At 34.2% G+C, this 14,814-nt stretch overlaps 1 protein-coding gene across 1 annotated transcript in view; it reads left to right on the top strand.

The window, feature by feature from the left end:
• ZYG11B (zyg-11 family member B, cell cycle regulator) overlaps nucleotides 1-14,814 on the top strand; it is a 62,210-nt gene that overhangs the window by 17,873 nt on the left and 29,523 nt on the right. Inside the window, exons 2-5 of the mRNA XM_039886383.1 lie at nucleotides 3,229-3,394; nucleotides 6,036-6,790; nucleotides 11,586-11,726; nucleotides 13,767-13,943. Coding sequence (XP_039742317.1) covers nucleotides 3,229-3,394; nucleotides 6,036-6,790; nucleotides 11,586-11,726; nucleotides 13,767-13,943 — 1,239 coding nt within the window. The remainder of the gene's footprint in view (nucleotides 1-3,228; nucleotides 3,395-6,035; nucleotides 6,791-11,585; nucleotides 11,727-13,766; nucleotides 13,944-14,814) is intronic.

Here is a 14,814-nt window from a genome sequence, read left to right on the forward strand (position 1 = left end):
AACTAATAGCGCATCACCCAAAATTAACTGCTATTAACTACTACATTTTGATGCATTTATTTCCGTCTTATATTTAGTTTTACAAACTATTTTTAATCACAGCCTTATTGAGATATAATTCATATACCATAAAATTTACCCACATAAAGTGTGCTTATTAATTCATTAGTTTTTAACATAGTCATAGAGTTATGCAATTATAACCACAGTTAGTTACAGAACGTTTTCATCACTTACCAAAAAAAAGCTCTGTAACCATTAGCACTGACTTCCCATTTTCCTCCAACCCTCTCTCCCCTCAGCCGTAGGCATCCACCAATCTACTTTCTGTCTCTATAGGTTTGCCTATTCTGGATAATTCATATAGATGAAATCATACAATATGTTGTCTTTTGTGACTGGTTTCTTTCACTTAGCTTAATGTTTTCAAGGTCTATCCATGTTGTATGATGTATCAAACTTTTCTTTTTTTGATGAATAACACTCCATTGTATAGATATACTATATTTTGTTTATTCACTCACCAGGTGGTAGACATTTGGGTTGTTTCTACTTTTTAGCTATTATGAATAATGCTTCTGTAAGCATTCATATACACGATTTTGTGTGACATGTTTCATTTCTCTTAGGCATATATCTAGGAGTGGAATTACTAGGTTATATGGTAATCACTGGAATGTTTCCCAAAGTGACTGCACCATTTTACATTCCCATCAGCAATGTATGAAAGTTCCAGTTTCTCCATATCTTCACTAATACTTATTAAATGACTTTTTGATTATAGCCATGCTAGTGGATATGAAATGTTATTTCCTTGTGATTTTGATTTGCATTTCTCTGATGATTAATGATGTTGAGCATCTTCCATCAGATTATTGGTCATTTGTATTTCTTTTTTTTTTGAGAAATGTCCTTTCAGACCTTTGTCTATTTTTAATTGTCTTTTATTATTGAGTTGTAATAGTTCTTTATGTATTCTAGATAAAAATCCCTTATTAGATATATGATTTGCAGATATTTTCTCTCATTCTTTGTGTATCCTTTTCACTTTCTGATGATGACCTTTGAAGCACAAAGTTTTTTATTTTTGTGAAGTTCCAATTTATCTTTCTTTTGCTTTGGTTGTGCTTTTGGTGAAATATCTCTAAGAAACCATTTACTAATCCAAAGTCAGGAAGATTTATATCTATGTTTTTTTCTAAGAACTTAATAGTTTTAACCTTCATTTAGGTCTTTGATCGATTTTGAATTAATTTTTGTATATGGTGTGCATTCTTTTGCATGTACATGTCCAGTTGTCCCACCAACGTTTGTTGAAAAGCTTGTTCTTTTGTGCATTGAATTGTCCTGGCATCATTATTAAAAATTAGTTGACAACAGATATGCGAGTTTATTTCTGGACTCCGAATTCTATGTCATTGAACTGTATGTCCATCTGTTCATCCTTATGCCAGCACCACACTGTTACTCTAGCTTTGTAGTAAGGTTTTCAATTGAAAGTTGACTCTTCCAACTTTGTTCTTTTCTTTAATTGTTTCAACTATTCCAGGTCCCTTGTATTTCCATATGAATTTTAGGATTGTTAATTTCTGAAAAAAGGTAGCTGGGATTTTAATAGGAATTGAATCTATAGATCAATTTAATAATATTAAATCTTCTGATCCATGAAAATGGATGTCTTTCTATTTATTTAGGTCTTCTTTAGTGTTTTAATTTTACAGTTCTTTTGTTAAATTCATTCCTAAATATTTTACTCTTTTTGAAGCTATTGTAAATGGGATTGTTTCCTTGATTTCATTTTCAGATTATTCATTATAAGTATATTGAGATATAATAGATATTTTTATATTGATCTTGTATCCTACAACCTTGCTGAACTTTTTGTTTTGTTTTGATAAGTTTTTTTTGTGTTGTGAATTCCTGAGGATTTTCTTCATATAAGAGTATGTATATCACCTGCAAATAGAGATAGTTTTTCCTTTTTCTTTCCACTCCGTATGCTTTTTATTTCCTTTTCTTGCCTACTTGTAGGACCTTCACTACAATGTTAAATAGAAGTGGTGAGAGCAGACATCTTTGTCGTATTCCTGCTTTTAGGGTGAAAATATTTAGACTTTCAACATTAAGTATGAAACTAATTGGGCTTTTCATTGATAACCTTTATTAGGTAGTGGAAGTTCTATAAATATTTTTTATACTTTACCTTATATTATGAGTATTTTTCTATGAGGTTAATATATCTTCGAACTATAATTTTTAGTGGCTGCATATTATTCAGCCATTAAAATGTCACATGTAGTATATGATTGAGAGTTGTGCTTCTGAGTCAGTTTTTAATTTGAAGCCATACTTTGTTACTCACTACGTGTGGAATGCTGAGAAAAGTGTTATACTTTTGAGCTGGTTTTCGGTTATGCAAAAGTGAAGGTAATGCTTGACTACTTTGTGAAATTGGGGTAAGGAATAATGAAATAATGGATAATTCATGTAAAACACTAAACACGGTCATATTGAAAGTACCTAATGGAGAGTAGCTACTATAATTATAATAGTATTATTGTCATTGGGGACATTTAGAGTATTTATTTCTATAATTAAAACTGTTACACTTAAATTTTTGTGCTTATTTGATTATTTATTCCTCAGACTAGAATAACTAGGTCAACCTTTATCTTTTTTGAGGATGCTAACACCTATAGAAAATTCTTTTACCCTAATAAATTTATCATATATTTGAACTATAGGTTGGGATGAGGATTTTGTGGGAAATCGAGTTGGAAAGTAAATTAGGGCTAGATTTTGGAAGTATTCAGGTAGTAGTCTGACAATCTAAGAATTTTGTCTTTTGTTTTCAGGCCCATGGGATGCCATAGAAGGTTTGAGCAGGGGAGGGGTCATGGGTAATAATTTAGGAAAATTGTTCTGCTGTGCCTCTCTCATCTTCTTTGACCATCCTTGACTTATTAGGGCACCCTGCTATGTGATTGATTATATCCTACCCAATTTGTCCTCTATTATAGTATTTAAAAGACCTTATATAAGTATTTTTGTAAATGTTTCTCTTCTCCTACTTCTTGAGAACATAGATCACATTTTGTATTGCCTAACATAGTATCTAGCATAGTAAACACTGAGTAAAAATACTTGTTGAATACAAGATTGTTTTTTTCTCTACTTTTCTGGAAACTAACTTTTGTGTTCTCTTTATGTTTCTTCCTGGGCTCCAAGGAGGAGGCATCTCCCTATTCCTTACTTGATATCTGCTTGAATTTCCTGACTACACACCTTGAAAAGTTCTGTTCAGCAAGACAAGATGGAACATTGTGTCTGCAAGAACCTGGAGTATTCCCACAGGAGGTGGCTGATCGACTGCTTCAGACTATGGCTTTTCATGGTAAAGATAATATAAACAGAGGAAACAAAAATTTGTGCTATTAATTAGTATTGGATTTTGAGGTGCCATTTAATTATTTTCTTTGAAATAACGGAATAGGCCAGATGAGTCTGATTCTAAGAAAATGAATTCATTTATTTTGCCTATCCCGCCACTTTTGTGTAATTTGGAATAAGCATTTTTCTTTTCTACTTTGAGCAATTTACTTTTTTTCTTTCTTCTGTTAGTTTTGAGAAGCTGTTCTCATGTTAAAAATAACTTCTCCAACTTCCAAAATATCCATTTAGAAGTCTCCTGGTATAAAATACCTTACATCTTTATTTAACATTAGGAGAATCAATGAATACTATTATAGAAAAACTAATTTCTGCTTTTGACCTTTGGAAGTGAAATTATAGCTAATTTAGTACTTCTGTTTTCAAAAACAAGTTCGAAAAATAAATTGGGAAAGTCTCATCTGTGAAATTCTCATTATGTATATTGAGGATTTTTCTTCTGTTTAACTTTTAAGTTGAAAGAGATGTAATATCTTTATATATTTAGGGTTTATAAACTCTTACAAGTAGGAAATATAATTTGTCTATATAATTCTACTATAAAGTAGAATGAAAATGTGGCAGTAATACTATTATATGCCTGGCATTTTATATATAGATTTCCTTCAACTTTTCTCAAAAACTATAAGGAAGCTATTTTTATCCCATTTGTATGCAGATAAGGAGGCTGTGGTTCAGAGAAGTAACTTGTTAAGGGTCACACTGCTAGTAAATGGTGGAATCCTGGTTCAAATGCAAGTCTGAGTCCAAATCTATGCTCTTTCACTGTGCCATACAACCTTCCTACATCTACATTTGTTTGGGACTTTTTCACTCCATGAAATTTTGAATTTTTTGAGTATTACAGGACGTATCTCTCTCTATTTCTCTCTCTTTTTTTGTATCTTTAACATTTGGTAGTGTTTGACTTATAGTAATTGTTTTATAACTGTTCAATGGATGGAACCCCACTATGAAATTTACTCCCCTGAAACAAAGTTCAGGTAGTTTAAAAGACTATTTCTAGAATAGCACTGCCCAATAGAAATATAACATGAGCCATAAAAGTGAACCACATATGTAATTTTAAATTTAAAAAGTAAAAAGAAACAGGTAAAACTAATTTTAATAATTTTATTCAACCCAATATATCCAAAATACTACTTCAACATCTTATTCCAAAGATGGGCTGGGAAATATAGTCAATATAAAAAATTGTTAATGAGAAGATATTTTATGTCTTTTTGTATTGCATCTTCGAAATCTGATGAGTGTTTTACACTTATAGCATACCTTAATTTGGACTATCTGCATTTCAAGTGCTTGATAGCTGTGTGTGGCTAGTGTCTACTGTATTGGAAAGCATAGCTGTAGAATAATGGAATTCTTAAGATAGAATCAGTCATTTTTGTCTATTGTGACAGGTTTTGTAAAGGTTTTTCTTGATTTTAGCACTTTAATGATAATTAAGTTTTCAAAATCCACTGGAGAGCAGTGCTTCCTTTAAAAAACAACTTCAGTACTAATTTAAGAATGATTGGCTGGTTGCCTGAGCTATATTTTTAGTATGAGTCTTCTGAGGTGCCACTTAGAATTCTTCCCTTGACTCCAGGCCATTTATGTGTCTGGTCCCAACTGTTCACTCACCCTATACTTTTCTTAGGCTACTTTTTATTGACATGGCTGTTACTTCTTTCATGGTAAGTGTTGTATAGTTGATATGTGATATTGTTGGGATAGATGTGGCTCCAAAACATCATCTACTCTGGCACTATTAATTAGTAGTCAGGTAGATCTCTAAGGGACTTCAAGAGGTTACTTTGTTCACTCTATTTGAATTTATCTGACAAGGAAGGACTATAACTTCTAGATCCTTTTAATAAGATTTCAGATCTTATTAGCTAGTGGTTTAATAAAGAACTACAGACATATGTGTGCTAAATATATTTGTGTGTAGATATGTTTGCGTGTATAATAATGTTATAGCAAATTTAAAGGATGGGTTAAAAATGCATTGGAAACATATTAATCCCCAGATCTAGTAGCTTAACACAAAGTTATCACCTCACTCATGGTGCATAAATGCTGCAAGTCCATGGAGGTTTCTGCTCCATGGTCACCCTAGGATCCAGGATGATAGAAGCGCCATTCTTATAAAACTATATTATCTAGAACTTGAAGGCTCCTCATTTGTCATAGAAGGAAAAGATAGCATTGAAAATCATGGACTGACTCTCAGGTGCTTCAGCCTACAGCCTATTGGCCAAAACCAGAGACGCGACCCCATCTAATTCCAAAGGTGGGCTGGGAAATATTGTTTTCCATGTGGCCAAGGAGATGAGGAGAACCAAATGTTAGTATCAGTAATGTCTCCTACAGTCCTGATTCTGCCACTTGCTAGCTCTGTGATCTTGGAAAACCACTTTTCTGAGCCCCAGTTTACCCATCTATAAATTGTAGATAGTATTTTTACCTAAGTCAGTTTTATATATATTAAATGAAATACTGTTACATGGGAGTGCTTTGGAAATGTAAAGTATGCTGATAATTTTAGCTATTCTTTAACCATTTTTTGAAGTTAAAGTGCTGCTGCGTTTTTTTTCCAGGTCTACTGAATGATGGAACTGTGGGTATTTTTAGGGGCAACCAGATGCGCTTAAAAAGAGCTTGCATTCGCAAAGCCAAGATCTCTGCTGTTGCTTTCCGGAAAGCCTTCTGCCACCACAAGTTAGTGGAACTTGATGCTACCGGTGTGAATGCTGACATCACGATTACAGACATCATCAGTGGTCTTGGTAGTAACAAATGGATCCAGCAAAATCTCCAGTGCTTAGTGCTAAACTCATTAACTCTGTCTCTTGAAGATCCTTATGAGCGGTGTTTCAGCCGGCTTTCTGGCCTTCGAGCATTAAGCATCACCAATGTTCTCTTTTACAATGAAGACCTGGCTGAAGTTGCCTCATTGCCAAGATTAGAGAGCCTGGATATTTCTAACACCTCAATCACAGACATCACAGCTCTGCTGGCCTGCAAAGACCGACTCAAGTCTTTAACCATGCACCACTTGAAATGTTTAAAAATGACAACTACCCAGATACTGGATGTTGTTCGAGAACTAAAACATCTGAATCATCTTGATATTTCAGATGATAAACAGTTTACATCAGACATAGCTCTTCGCTTACTAGAACAAAAGGACATCCTACCCAACCTTGTCTCCCTGGATGTTTCTGGGAGAAAGCACGTGACAGATAAAGCTGTTGAAGCCTTTATACAGCAACGGCCCAGCATGCAGTTTGTAGGTTTGCTGGCCACTGATGCTGGTTACTCTGAATTCCTCACAGGCGAAGGACATTTGAAGGTTAGATGTTAAAAATGTATTATTTTGTCAGGCTGACCAATCTCTTAGTTACATAAGACTCCATTAAGATAAATGACTACTCTATGGAATATGTTCGTGAAACAGGGCATTGTATAGTGGACAGACCTTGCTTTAGAGACAGAATCCTAATTAAAATCCTAGCTTACTTGCTTTATGACACAGAGCAAGCTATGATGTAACTTTTTTGAGTTTCTGTTTCTTTATTTATGAAATAGATATCATTCCTACCTTGCAGAGTTCTTCCAAAGATTAATAATTGTATCTGTAAAGTGCAAGTCACATAGTAGGCCCTGGATAAATGATAGTTCTTATGATGATATGTTTAGATATTTTGAACCATTTTTTTCATGGATCACTTCAAAGAAACTAGGGATACTCTTTATTAATTGCATATCTAATGGGAAATCAAGGTCTCCAAGGAGAACTCTACTGTAGAAATGCTATAATTTTGCTTTTCTTAGGTTTCTTATGCCTAATGGTTTAAATTCAGTTTAGCAGATATCTATTTGGCTTGTTATAGCTTGGGATTCAAATATGAAAAAGATACAGAATCTACCTCCCAGGACCTTAGTCTGATAGAAGTAGTGGTGATATGATCATAAAAAAACCCATAAAGCCAAGGATCAATATATTTGCTATAAGAGAGTAGGAGAAATTTCTTCTAGTTGGAGAATTTAGGGCTTGATGGAGAAGAAGATATCTGTGTTAGACTTTAAACGATACAATTATGGCAAGTTTAAGGAAAAGTAATACATTTTAACATACACCGTATCCTCTAGATGCTTTATATCGATAGGTGTTAACCCCATTTAATAGATGAGAAACGTAGACTCACAGAAATTATTGATTTACTATTAGTTAGAACCAACATTTGAATCTATATCTATCTAGTTCTAGAGCCCCACCCCCCACCTCTCATCCCCTACCTATACCACTTAAGCAGAAGCATTCTTTGATCCTACCTGGAACAGAGTTAGGGGTGGCCTAGAAGTGCATATTGTGGCCAAAATGGCAAGGTATCTTTTTTGAGCAACTGTCACTGATCTCAAAAAAGGAGAAGGAAAGATTAGTTATAAACATCTTATAAACATTTCAGTTCTTAGGTTATTTTTAAATTTAGACTTTAGAAAATAGAATATAGAAACAATTTTGAGTTACCCTTTTATTAATTCATTCGATAACTATTTTATCAAGTGCCTCTGTTCCAGCTATTGTGTTGGACGTAGCGATTTGATGGTGAGGCCAAACAGATATGATTTGTCCTCATGGAGCTTGTAGTTTAGTAAGGTGTCAGACAATCAAATATGTTGTGTGTGGGAGCACACACATTTCAAATATATATATTTAGTTCATATACATGTATATTTATATGTTATATATACACGCACGGATGTATAACCTATAAACTGTATAGTTACAAGATATACAGAGAGACTTGACTTAGTTTAAGCCTTCTCTGAGAAATTGACAAATGAGTGGAGATCTTAAGAGTGAGTATCTTGGTAGAGAACATTTTGGACGGAGAGAATAATAGATGCAAAATATGTGTGGTAGGAAAGATCGTGGTACATCCAAGGAACTAAAGAATCGCTGCTGTAACTAGAGCTTAACAGTAGAAAGTCACAGAGCTGTGAGACGAGGTGGAGAAAGTAGGTGCCAGGGCTATACGTGGCAAGATCACATAAGCTAGATGCAGGGCAACAGGAAGTGTGAGGAACTTCACTTGTTATGGAACAAGCTAGATTTCTAGCACAGGGCTTGTTGATGAAGGAAGCACAATAATGTAAATTACTATTTTAATGTCACTTAACTGCTTAACAGATGGGTCAGACAGTAAAGAATTGTAAAATTAAAGGGGAAGAAATCCCTGTGTGCTGGGAGTTGAGGACAGATTTCTCAGAAGAGGTGAGCTTGACCTGCATCCTGAAGGATGAAAGGAATATATCCCTGATACATTAACCTACATTAACCTAAATAACCTCAAGGTAAAGATCCTATAATAGTTGTGACCCCAGAGCAGTATGATTTTTACTAATTCTTTTTACGACCAATAGACCTTAGAGTGAATTAGCCTGTTTTAAAATCGAGGCTAGTAGGACATTTGTATTCCATGCCCCTGAAACAAGCTTGATTTCACAAATGCAGCTGTTATTACGTCGAAATCTTGGCCCTAGGAAATACTTCATTTGCTATCATTATCTAATTTCTACCTCTATAAATTTGAAACAGTGATTCTCAACCTTGACCACAATTAAAATTACCTGGAGTGTAATTATGTGAGATGATGGATATGTTAACTAACCTTACTGTTGTAATCATCTCATAGTATATACGTGTATCAAATCATCATTTTGTATACCTTAAACTTACATAATTTTATATGTCAATTATTGTTGATAAAGCTGGAAAAAAATTCAATTAAAAAAATCACCTGGGGAACTTGAATAATTAAATTAGAATCACAGGGAGGTGGGACCCAGGCTTCAGGATTTTTTTTTAAAGCTCCTTAGGTGATTGCAATATGCAGCCAAAGTTGAGAATCATTGTTTTAAACTATTTTTTTTTTAAATAGAGATCATCAGAGCTTTGCCCTTTATTCAGCTATATACAAAAATTGATGTTCCATTTAAATTTTTTGTTTGACTACTGATTTAAAAGTTGAAAAATAATACTTCATGTTAAAAGAAGAGAGCTGAGATCTCCCTGTCTCCCTTTTTAGAATTGTCTAATTTAGCAGTTGATGAAAAACCTGTCTGAAATTATTGTCTTAGTGTTGTGATGCCTCAAATTAGTTTAGATTGGATTTTTGGCTTTACATTCCTCAGTTTTTTGGGCCACATTAAAGAATGCAAGATATAGAGGCAATGTGACTTCTCGGTATTCTTTAGAAGGTATTACTTATATGGTACTCTGAGTGGGTGGTTATAAGAACAGTTTAGGTTTTTTTTTGTAGTTACATATATATAATATTTATTTTGATCTCTTGACTCTGTGCAGTATTATTGTCCTCAGCGAGAGGGAATGGCTTTCCTTAGGGTCACAACCAGATGACATTAGAGCCTGCCCCTGTACCCTTAGACTATTTCATTCCAAAGCATGTGTCCTTCCTACTACATATCTTTACTTCTATTTGAGTAGCTTAGTTCTTTACTTTCCTCTCAGTTTCTGGTCCCAACACAGAGGGTTTTCCTACCATAGAATTGCCAACTCTGTCATCACTATTTCATCACAGTTATTCAATAACTGCTTATATACGTGAATACATAGTCAAGACTAATGCGTATGTATGTTATACATGAATAATTTAAAAAGCATTTTGAAAAGAAACTAACATTGTTATATCTACAATCTTACAAATGCTTAATATATGCCTTTGTGTCACTTGGCACATATCTGTACTATAGTCTAATTGATGTAGCATAGCATATCAATGGTTGAAATGTCAGCCATGATGCAGCCCTTCATTTCCTCAAAGCTGCACATTCCTACTTGAATATTATATGTTCATATAAAACCTAGTTACTGAGCAATATATTTTTGAAGTATTTATTTTTGTGCCACCCTATATAATGCTACTGCCAAAAGATTTAGTCTAACAACTTAATGAGAGGATTATAGCTCTCTGAATGATAAGGGCTTTTTAAAAAACATGTTTTTAACCTTTTCGTAAGATCAGACAGATACAAAGACCACAAATAACAAATGTATAGCTTAATGAATAAAGCTATACCATCACTCAGGTTAACAAAAAGAACTTTGTCAGCGAGCCTGAAGCTCTTCTGTGTGTCCCATCCTGATCCTTTCTCATAAAAGTAACCTGTATCCTGATTTTAATTATAATCACGTCCTTGCTTTTCTTTATAGTTTTATGACCCAACTGTTTATCTCTAGGAACTTAATCTTGCCCATTTTTCAAAATTGTCTTTTGAGTATTTTTTAATTTACAGGTTCCCCCTCTATCTCTTTCTTTTCCTTATGATTTTTCTATTAAACAATCCAGCCTTTTTGACTTTATAGTTTTCCTCAATCTGGTTTTTCTTGATTTTATGTACTTTTGGTACGTATTTCTCTGTTTTTGTATTTTCTGTAAATCGTTAGCTGGATTTGGAGGTTTAATCAGACTCATGTTTGATACCTTTGGCAGGACCCTTAGGCGTTGTGCTCTTTCATTAAGGAAGTACATAATGTCCGGTCGATTTTTTTCTGTGGTATTAGCAGTTGTTGGAACTTAACACCTAATTGTATTAATTCATTGGGGATCATGGTGCTATTCTAATAATTGCTTTTTCACTTATTAGTTTGATTCCTTTAATAAAGAACCACTTCTTGTTCTATATACTTGGTTATTCAATGGTACATGAAACAGTTTAAGTGTGTTAATCTGTATAAATGGGAAATTCCCAGATGGACTTAATTTTGAACAGAACCTCTTGATGCTGAATGGGAATTTGATAAATCTGGGAAAATTAATATATTTATTTGATGAATATGTACTGAATGCTTATTGTGAGGCACACATAATGCTAGCTATTGAGATACAGTGATGAATGGGTCAGTCTAGTGAAAGGATTATGATAATGGCTAAAATATATCTTTTTAACACATGTACACCTCCATAGGATGACTGTTCTGGATAGATGGAAAGTAATCATTCACATTTGTTTTAAGCCTTACATAGCTATTCTGGATGCTATCTATACAATTGATGTTTGGATAGAGGAAGTTAGAGGGTTGAAGAGAATCCTAAAAGTGAATTTTCTGGCTATGTTCAAAGGTATCTGGAGAAGCCAATGAAACTCAGATTGCAGAAGCATTGAAGCGGTACAGTGAACGGGCATTCTTTGTCCGGGAAGCTCTATTTCACCTTTTTAGCCTGACTCATGTGATGGAAAAAACAAAGCCAGAAATTTTAAAGGTAAGAATTAAGAAACTGAATATGAAAAATTTGAATTTATGTGCCTGGACAGATGATGGTTTTGTGAAGAAAATTTGTGAAAATTTGCATTTAGTCTTCGATTTTTTTTTTGTAATAGGATTAATGATGTGTGATTTCAGTTATTAGCTGTAAATGAAAATGAGAGAAGGTAGGTTGCTTAATATTATTGAAGTTTTATAGTAGTCTCATTAAGCAATATAAATGCCTTCCAGGTCGTATTTAACTACCCAAAACCAGTGACCAGTGTGATATATTTTTTTTACCAGTTGTAGTAAAAAATAGAAGTATGTGATTGGAAGGACACTGCATTGTACATTAGCTCTGTGTTGCTTCCATAAGGCACTTTTCCATGCCATTTATGAACTTCCTGTGCTTTCATAACCAAATAATTCATGTTATTCCCCAATTAAGATATTTTAACCAAGACAGCTTTTGAATGGCAAGAAAGGAAGATTCTTAATTTTGTTTATTGCTTGGGGTAGTTTGTCAGACTTGTCCACCACAAGTCTAGAATGTTGCATATTTTAAAAAGCATATTTGTAAAAAAAAATTAAATTAAAAAGTAAAAATAAAAAGCATATTTGTGAACCCTACCCCAAGAAATTTAGATTCAATAGGCCTAAATGAGATAAAAGAATCTACATTTTAATAATCCCTCATGATAATCTTTATGCACATTCAATTTGGAAACCAGTGAGTGTAGGACTGTATTATCTTTGGTACCTCACTCATATAGTGGACACAACAATCCCAAGAGATAAGTTTTATTTTCTAATTCACAGATTGTGTAACTGAGGGTCTGTGAGGTAAAGTAATAATTAGTGGCAGAGCCAGAGATGCCTTAACCTCCAGGTACCTTAAATTTTGAGAATGGGGTGCTTGGATAGGAACCAGTAACATTTCAGTAACTAGTAACATTTCAGTCCCAAACTTGTCACTCTCTCCATGCATACCAGAGGATATTGGCACTTGATATATGCGTTATCTTTTTTTTTTGGTATTGGTTACCATGAACCTGAGTAAAAAGAACTAGACCTCTAGTCCCCATCTGAACTATTTATTCATTTATTCAGAGAATGATGCATAGAGAATGAAAAGAATATAGGCAGTCACTTTAAGGAGTTTTGCTGCAAAGGGGAGCAAAGAAAAAAGTTGGTAGTTGCTTGAGGAAGTGGATTTGTTTGTTTTTTTAACATGAGAAACAAAATAGTTGTTCATGTGCTGATATGAAAGATTCAATACAGAATTTAAAAAATGATGTAAGAGTGAGACGGGAGAAGAGCTGAAGTAGTATCCTTGAGTAGACAAGAAAGGAAAGATCTAGCCCATAAGTGGAGGGATTATCTTTAGACAGGACCCCCCCCCCTAAAAAAAGTCATTTATGGTAACAGGCAGAAAGGCAGCACATGTATGTATGTATGCTGGTAAGAGGGTATTTATATTAGTAAGAATTTGATGTTCTTTCTGATTGCTTCAGTTTTTTCTCAGTATAGTTGGAAACAAGGTCTTCAGCTAATAATGAGGCATGGGGAGGATTTGTTGGGGATTTGAGGAGAAAGGAAAAGGTGAGAAATAATTATCTAGGCCAGAGGGAAGTAAATGGATTTTATTGTACTCTGACTTTAGCAGTATTTCAAGAAACTGAATGTTGGGATTTGAAAGTGAAGTTTGCCACTGGTTTACTCTATTCAAGCTGGTAGGAATTTATTTAGTGCTTAGCATATAACAGGCACTGTACTAGGTCTTGGAAATACAAAGATGAGTTACCTGAATAGAAAAGACTCATTAGCCTTACAGAAAAATCTCTGGATGTGAATGAACAGCTTGATACCTATCTCAACCAAGTGTGCAGGAACTAAGTATTAGAGAGTAACTGTTATGTCCTGGGCTCTTTGCACATGAGAATAAAAAAGTTACTTAAAACATCTTAGAAATTATTATAGATTAACAAAATAATGTTGCTATGTGAAGAAGGTTTATATTTATAAGGTAGATTAAGAGAACTATTTTTCCCCCCAGCTTGTGGTTACTGGGATGAGAAACCACCCTATGAATTTACCAGTGCAACTTGCTGCAAGTGCCTGTGTGTTTAACTTAACCAAGCAGGATCTTGCTGCAGGAATGCCTGTCCGACTCCTGGCTGATGTGACCCATTTGCTGCTCAAAGCCATGGAACATTTTCCTAATCACCAACAGGTAAGCGTGTGGGAATCTCCATTCAAATATCCTTTTAGTGTCTCCCACTCATCTCCTACGTCCATAGTTCAATTTAGTAGACCAAGGCTAGAAATTCAGATGCTTTTGGAGCTGACTATAAAGTAATAAATTTGTGATATAACTGAGTGTAGGACAACACAGAAGTAGGAAACTAAACCATGCATATTTCCTGCCTAAAAAGTATGTAAATCCAAATGTTGAGAGAAATAGTGTAAGCCATATAAAACTCATCTTCAACCTACATCTTGAGTCTGTGATAATTTCAGCAACAGGCATAGAGCATCTGTTCTGGGCCAGGCACTATCAAGCCTGGGATACAGAAATGAATAAGACATGGATATTCTATTTCTAGGAGTAGACCACATAACCTATCCTATCCTCCATGTAAAAACTAAAAATACTGCTTGAATGATATTTTTAACTCTTAAAATTTAGCAGTGAGTTGACAAGTTAGTAAATACTCAGAGTTCCAAAACCAGCTAAAAATGGCAACCCAGATTGGTGAGTGGATCATTAAACCCATCTTCCCTCATTGGGGGCCACTGCCAAACTAGATGAACTTTAGGCTTTGTTTTTCATAGCCTCTGGAAGCTAGGTGGACAGAAGACAAAGTAGGACCCACCCAAAGTCTACCAGAACAGAGGGTGGTTAGCTGGAATTATCCAATTTATTATCCTATTTCCTATTTAATGGAAAAGACAAATAAAATTATGTGCAAGTAAACTTATCTAAATCCCATGGAAATCAGTCTTTCACTAGTAGGTGGGCAGAATAAAGGTTATAAGAAAAAAAGTGGTATTTCATCAGTCATCTTCCTTTTTTTATAGAGGCAACCCTGGATGCAAAATAA

Source organism: Pteropus medius, unplaced genomic scaffold, assembly GCF_902729225.1.
Source record: "Pteropus medius unplaced genomic scaffold, Ma_sr-lr_union100, whole genome shotgun sequence".
Classification (NCBI taxonomy): Eukaryota; Metazoa; Chordata; class Mammalia; order Chiroptera; family Pteropodidae; genus Pteropus; species Pteropus medius.